The following is an 8,238-nucleotide window of genomic DNA, read 5'->3' as shown; positions in this document are numbered from 1 at the left end:
GAGAGAAAATAATATATTACAAGTAATTACTTCCTAATAAGGAGGAAAATAACAGAAAAATAAATTAGTTTTCAATTAGATTTAAATTATTTATACTATTAAATTCACAAAACATATCACACTCGAACTCGTTAAATTGTTAATTTTTAACCTTTTGATACACTATACCAAATAATGTTGAAAAATATGAAATTTATAGTTTTCAAATAGCTTTCAATAGTGTAGATCAAGTTAACTAAAAAAGTCGTAAATTTGAAAGCCGCATCATTCGAAAATACTATGAAGAGCTCCAAAGGTTCTCATACTACGATGGTATATGCAGCCTCTTGCTCTCCTCTCTCTTTTACAATATATAATAGTATTATATAATAAATATATATAACAGATGAGAAGAGGAGAGAGAAGAGAGAGAGAGAGAGAGAGAGAAGAGCAGGGCTGCTGTCTCTTAGGAGACGAGCCGTCCTGCTCCTGCCAGCCGGTTTCGCGATGATGGGAATTTCGAATCGACACGGGTCTCCATATTAGACTGATCTTAGGGTAGATTTGAAGTTTCTAAAAATAATTTTGCATTTTTGATATCATTTACCTAAGTGATCGAAATGGATTCAAAATCAATAATTTTAATGTTGATATTTGTCCGTTTTAAGTTTATACAGTGTAAAGTATTCAAATCAAGATGAAAATTGATAACACAAATTCTTTATAGCTATCTACAACAAGATCAAATATTCGATGAGAAATTTTATGTGCATATACTCAGCTTTTATATGGATTTTATTCGGACCTGTTAAAAGTTATTAATTTAATTTGAATCCCTTTCGATGCTAAGTAAATATATCGAAAAATCGTCAAAATATTTGTATAGAAACTGTCGAAAAAAAATTTGAACGTCCCTTCTTTCTGAATCAAATCCAACGGTGCCGATCGCGATATCAAAAGATTTCCAATCAATCCGAAAACGGGCTCAGGAGGCGCGACCTCATCTCCTGAGAGCATATGCAGCTTGCTCTCTCTCTCTCTCTCTCTCCTCTCTTCTCCTTCTGTCTTCTCCTCTCTAGTATATATATGAGGAAAGGTTGTTGTCTGGATGCCCTTATGAAAGCTACGGAGGGCCTTCGTGGTTCCAATCGTTTTGATGTTGCGGACTTTCGAATCGACGATTCGCTCCGTTGAGAAGTGTCTAGAGTATTTTAGTACCTATAAAATAAATTTGGGCTGATTTTTCGATATCATTTGCCTAGTATCGAAGTTGTTTGTGGTCGAGTCATTGTATTGCTAAATCAATAATTTTACAGCTGTGGTGAGCCGGTTGCAAGTTAACGTGAGAAATCTCCAAATCACCATAAACATTTTGATAAACTTTCTTTATACCATATAAAACAAGATCATAACTTGACTATAAATTTAATTACATACTCATCATATTTTGTAAGATTTTATTTTCAGCCGTTGATATTTGAAGCCACTTCAATCACTAGGTCAAATGAACTATCGAAAAATCACAAAATTATTTTCTAGATACCTTCAAAATATTCCAGTCAAGTCTAACGGAGCGCGATCGTGCGATTGAATGTCCAAACATCGGAAAACAAAAGTGAACACCGGAGCCTCCGTGCTCTAACATCCTATACGCAAGTATATATATAATATTATATATATAGTATATTATATAAATCGAAGCTGAATACTTTTAAAAAGGCCATCAATCGCTTGGTGCTTCTAAGTTTCTAACCCTTGGATCTACTCTTTAATTACTAATACCCTTTGGATCAAATACTATTCCACCTACCACCACCTACCACCATTATCTCAACCCCTGTATCTCTTCATCCAATAGTTAAAAGCTCAAAAATACTACCCCTGAGTGCTTTTGAGAGTATTCTAGCTCAACTCTCTCTCTCTATATATATAGTGTTTGAAAACCATAAGAATAAAAAAAAAAAGAGCATTAATTTTGTGGGTACCCCACATCCGAGCCGTCCACTCGCGTGCAGATATGAATAAAAATATTGGCTATCCAAAAATTATTGTTAAATCCTAATTTGAATTGGCATTATGTGTGAGTATAATCATCTGCCCTCAAATTGCCTAGCCTGTACGTTTGTCCGGTCTAATTGGTACATTACAGACATATTACATCATGATAGATAGATAGTGGCATTCATAGTTGAATTAAATAGACATAATTGTACGAGCAATGTTGGCACTGCGCAGTGCCCACCATTTCTACTGTAGAAAGAATATGTAACTGTGTACGCACCGACGAGTTCGGATTTGGATTTGGGACAATGATTGAGACGACATTTGGGTGCAATTGTACCGTTTCCACTTCAATGTTGCCACTATACTTTTTACCCCCTTTACTACAATTTCGAGCTAAGTTATTCACTTAATCTGTAATTAGTGGATTAGAAGATAATAGTCCGCATCAGTAGTTGCTCGCTACGAGATCTCGACCCCAAATGTAACATTATTTTTCTGAGCGGCAAAATGAAAAACATAGCACAGGTTAAATGAATGGGCAACCACAATCAGAGAGATTGTACTGCATGCAATGCTACATAAAAATTAAAATTATTCTTAACTAAAGAACAAGTGATAAACTTACAGAGTCGAATGGCACCATTCGTGCAAGATAACACAATGTGATTACATATTTCGGCCCCAAGATGCTACTATTTTAAGTTCCAACAAAACATAAAAGAGGGCCGAACATCATAATCAACCATTTGATAACAACCTTTCGAGCCGATCAATATTTCCTTGAAAATCAATGAATATATATATATATATATATATATATATATAGATATTAAAAAATATATATATAATCATGCAAAGAAATGCAACTATTCACGGCTAGAAAAATACAATGTGTAAACGGCATGTACAAAATATTACTGCTCAGAACATGACAAGATATAGTTTAAGATGATAATCATCGAGTTCTTTTTATTACATCTTTTATTTCCTTTAGTTTGAGGTGCAACTTAACATAATTCCTATGAGACGACTCTTTCGCCAAGTTATCTTTATCTCTCAAGCATCAGCAAACCTGTAAATGAGAACCAAAATAAGAGGTGAAGTGAAACACAGTTATGAGATCGATCCCTAGCAACTTAATTGATATTTTTCAGGTACAGTATCTCACCCTAGCTCAGAAAGCTTCATGTGAGCTTCAGCGTAGTCGGCGAAAAAAGCATCCTCATCCTGACCATAAAGCAGTTAACTCGATCATAAATAAGCAACTAAGAATATTATGCGCGAAATTGAATTGATTTGGTTATGAATGCGTACAGCAGCGTATTTTTCAACAAAAGGACGGAAAACAGGATCTGCGAGAAGGGCCTTGTCAGACGGAAGTTGGAGCAGATCTTTGTTTTCTCCACTAAGAAGCTCCCTGCGTCATCAAAGTAATGCGACGAACATATTTAAGCTAAGCTAAAATGTTATCCTTTACTCGAACACCATGTTTCACGAATATCTGAAACGAAGGACACAGCTTCAAATGTTAAACAGATAACAAAAGCTCACTTGAAGTACGAGTTATCAAAAATAAGGGGGTTTGTTGTCCAGGCTCCCTCAAAACCAGAACGTTCCTTGTGACATCTTCCCTGTTAATAATACGATATTGAGCATAAATACGGTAACCAGGCGTATATTAGAGATCGAATGAAACCCAGAGAGTAATTTGGCAAATACCGACAACTTGTGAAAGAAATATGGCTTGATCATGTCAAAGTATAGATTATAGAAGTTAGATTCTAAGTCCATCAAGTGATTAGGTTAGTAGGCTAATATTATTCAAAGAAAATCCTGAGTAGGTATACAATTTGACAGGTGAGTCTCAACAAAGAAAAGGTCATCATCGATCTTCTACTCAATCTGACCATCGTGACGAGTAATATACAAGACAATTTGGTGAACTACTAACTTGCGTAAGTAAAATTTTGTAAGTAAAATGCCAACTACAGCAGTCGATGAAAACGAATTAGAATCTAACCAGTGTATGCCCGCCAGATAGAGCAACAATATCCCTGTCACTCAATCCCATTTGTTTACCAAAAACATCGCGGAGGTGATCAGAACCTGCAATATCAAGAGGGAGAAAAAGAGAGAAAACTAATTAAAAGAAAAGGATTACCAAAATTGTCTTCGTCTAGACAAGTATTTTGTGAACTAAACAGTGCTAGTGGTGGTATAAACAAGGTACAAATGATCGACGCAATTCAAAGAATATTTTCTCTATACTTTTTCTTTCCTTTAGGATATAGATAGGATAAGTTACAATAATTAATGTTGCATAATAATCATGTCACTTAAGACGTATTCGAACATCTCTAATAGAAGATGGGATATTTGTTTCATTTGGATTATGCTTATCGACGTATAAACAACATATTGAGAATAACAAAGAAATTGGGCTGACCTTTGGTGGCATCGGGAAGCCGACCTTCTTCGGGAGGCTCAGGCTTGTCCTAAAATTAGATTTAAAAAAAGAAAGACAAAAACAAAGATCGGTGTAGAAAGTGATAAACTTTAATGCATCATTTGTAGTATTTCCTGCGTTGTATTATAATGATCTGTGGTTCATAGATCAAACTGTAGATTAAGCAACAGGTAAAACTTTTTCCGCTAGAAGTGTAATTCCACTGGTTAAAACAAATTGATAATGTTAAAAAACAAAAGTGTTGTCGATTTTTTTATCAGTACAAGAAAGAAATCTCTCCATTCACAATAATCAAATTCACTTGTGATCTTCAAAAACGCGCAGTTTTACTTGGTAACCAATATATGTCACTCGATTCGTAAGCCGTTAATAAAACGAAATTTGATAGTGAATTGATAATTGGAAAGAGATAAATCTAATTCAAGAGATTAAGAAGATTATAAACCTGTCGGCCGGGATGGAAAGGAACCTCCGGCCCGCCGGTGATCTCTACAGCGACGACTCCGGCAAGCTGAAACAATTGTTAATCTCCATTTTATTATAACATAATCATCATAAATCAAGCTTTATAACTAAAATTAATCACTATTGGTCCCCAATGGACCTTAACAAATCGGGCCCAATTGTCCGATCCGGAACAAAATCATTATTCGGTGTAGCTATTAGCTATCTTTTTACTTATTTGATTGACTCAGCTCGGTCCGAGAATTTAGTTTTTGACCCGGCCCAACCTAACCGGATTCAATTGGATCAGGCTCAGGCCCATATAAATGCATACAATTTCGCGGCCTCGCTGGGTCCGAACGAGCGAACTTAACTCAGCCTGAAACCAACCCGAATCCGTTTTGGCTGAGTTTTATCTCTGGTATTCATCAACCATTTAATTTGTGCAATTTGATTGTAATTTCTATAGCTCTTTTAATAGAAGATATTTTTTTTATAACAAAAGTTGTTAATTTGGACTAAATTTATACAGTTCTGATCCGGTTGACAGATCTGGTCCGACCCGAAAAATAAGTGGATTCATACAAAAAGAAAAAAATTCTGTTCATAAAACCAGGGCTTTTTTGGTCTACGAGTCGGATCCAGAGATTAAAATTCGGATAAAATCAGGACAACAACCACGTTCCACACTAGTAGTTAAATAGTGAAGTTTTCTAAATTTTTGATAGTTTATTATAAAAGATATATGAAGTGCTGCTAAAATTACAATATTTTTATTCTGAGTACACAAACTTTTTTAATTTAATTTTAAATTTAATTAGTACGTATATATATTTTTTTTAAATAAAAAAGGGGGCTTAAAATCAAGTCCAATTCAGTTCGGATCAGGACTAACAATTTTAAATTGGATCCAGATCTAGACACAAGATGTTGTCCGAAATTCTAGTCCGGGTCGGGTCCGACACGATGATTCGGCGAATATTCATAACCTGTCGGGTCCAATTTTGATTCGAACCTGGATTTCACCACACGTAGATACCACCGAATCATGTTTGCTACATCAATGTTAAATTTTTGTTCTAATTTACAAGATTTTTGAGGGAAGGGACTCGGTTGAACTCTGTAGAAATGACAACTGCTACTTAACAGTAACCGATTAAGCAATTAACGTTAAACTAAACACGGATTAAGATAAGATTATGAATAAATAATTACATAGTTAATGATCACCTGATAGAAGTCCCCATACGAGATGTTCGGAAACTGGGCCTTGATGGGCTCGAGTATGCGGACGGCTATTTCGAGCCCATTATTGGCGCCGTGTCCCTGCTCCACCTCATGCCTCATCGTCCCGAACGGGCCCCCCGTCCCCGTCTGAGCATCGTACGTCCCCGCCGAGTGCCACCTGTCACCCCACCCGCCGATCACGGCCGTCCATTAACATGCTTGTATATCGTATATCGTACATATATATATATATATATATATATATGCTACGGTGCAATAACGGTATGATGGTAAAAAAAGGAGTGGCGAAATGGACGGTGATGCGTACGCCAGGCGGAGCATCAACGGCGCGCAGTTCTTCTCCGCGATGAGGCCCCGGAGCTTGCGGCGGCACTTCGCCACCGCCGCGCGGTACTCCTCGCTCACCGTCGGATACGACTTCCCCATCGATCTCCGCCGTTGGAGCTCGGCCGTGAAACCCTAACCTCGTGGAGAACGAAGGCGCTTTCGCTTTTATTTTTGGAGAGGGGGTGGCGTTATTTATACATGTCGAAGCTTCTAGAAGGGTTGAGATTTGCGGTCCGATCATCGTGAGAGGGTGGTTGAGGCGTGGACGGACGGGATTTGTTCGGGTGTGAATGGAGCGGATCGTTGGCCTTCATTCGCGAAGGGCTATAGTGAAATTACCACAATGCCCACGGTTGGGAGAGGCTATTCGAGTTGGTATAGCGTGGGAATTAGGAGAAAGACAAGGGTAGATATCGTCATATTATAAGTTTGCTGTTAGGAGGCCATCGTGTGAAAATGGTGGAAGAAGCGAGCGACATACACCGCTGTAAAATTGGAAGGACCTCCAATGAGAGTAAGACACGTGGGCATCAGTTCGGTGAAGATTGACTGAAGCCTCAAGTTGAGTGCTCTCCACGTGCGCACTAATGGCCTTTGCTGGGCTTTACCCTGTGCCCGGTCTACCACGTCATCCATAGACCACATACCAGAACCGCTAGACTGAAAAATTTAAAAATATTAAAAAAATAGTACAAAATTATTTCAAAAACTTTTTAAAAGTAAATCCGTTGGTCTCGGTCCAATTTTATTTTTAAACAAATTAAAATTAAATCTTTTTTTTTTTAGAAAAAAATAGCATACTATCCGCTTCATTCATTCAGTAGGTGAATTAAGCAATATGAGTGAGACATCAAGACCTCAAGGATGACGGAAACAAAAAAGAAAACACACGGAAATGATGTAGTTTGCAAAGTACAGCTGATACCCCTATAATAACTACAAGATCTATCTACATATCTACAGATCAGGAATACCCCACTGAGCTATCGGGTGTTTAATCTCTCCACTGAGCTATCAGATATTTGATCTTATGAGTCCCACGGATCGGGTCCGCCTGACCTTCGCAAAAATGACTCAATTCCTAGTCTCCCGAACCACCCACCAGCATTAAATTTAATTTTTTAATTGGTAATCTGCAGTACTAATTAGTTGTACCAGGCATTAGAAATATAAGAACATTCATATGATCCAATTGAAGGATGAAATTAATATTGTTTGATGAAACCCCATTAATTAAATTAGTATAATTAAGACAAATATATATATAATATAACATGGTAATGTGATATATATGTAAACAAGGTGGTATGTGAGCCGCTAGATGTAAATTAAACTGGAGAATCCTGATGGAATCAAGAAATAATAATACAAATAATTTTTCACCTACAAAGTCAATTTACTCTTTCTATTGTAACCTTGTTACTTAAAATTTATTCGAATATATATCGCTTGAAATTTTACGTGAACTGTTTAAAATATCAAGATTTTGCCGATCAAAGTAATGAACATACTGAATTTAACATGTCTTTTTATAATTCTATCTTGAAACTTATCCATTATTATCCGAGAATACAATGTTACGGCTACTATACTTTTATGAGTACGATTGCTTTCGTACCCGTAAATTATATTTTATGATAGAGCTTCCGAATTGACGATCCATACCATTAAACATTATCTAGAACATTTAAAACTTTTAAAAATCAAATTTTATAATTTTCGATATTATTTACCTTACGATCAAAAGCTTACAAAATTGATAATTTTTA

General features: G+C 36.4%; 1 protein-coding gene across 1 annotated transcript; it reads right to left on the bottom strand.

Annotated features, from left to right (window-relative positions):
* Positions 2,825–6,634, bottom strand: LOC109727824 (L-ascorbate peroxidase 1, cytosolic-like). Its single transcript, XM_020258018.1, has 9 exons — positions 6,450–6,634; positions 6,125–6,299; positions 4,896–4,961; positions 4,430–4,478; positions 4,004–4,089; positions 3,535–3,614; positions 3,298–3,400; positions 3,152–3,210; positions 2,825–3,055 (listed from the first exon to the last, which is right to left on the bottom strand). Exons 1-9 carry the CDS (start codon positions 6,566–6,568, stop codon positions 3,040–3,042), a joined length of 753 nt encoding a protein of 250 aa, XP_020113607.1. The 5' UTR covers positions 6,569–6,634; the 3' UTR covers positions 2,825–3,039.

Source organism: Ananas comosus, linkage group 23 (assembly GCF_001540865.1).
Source record: "Ananas comosus cultivar F153 linkage group 23, ASM154086v1, whole genome shotgun sequence".
Classification (NCBI taxonomy): domain Eukaryota; kingdom Viridiplantae; phylum Streptophyta; class Magnoliopsida; order Poales; family Bromeliaceae; genus Ananas; species Ananas comosus.
Note: the sequence above shows the minus strand (reverse complement) of the source record. Positions and strands in the feature narration are given on the sequence as shown.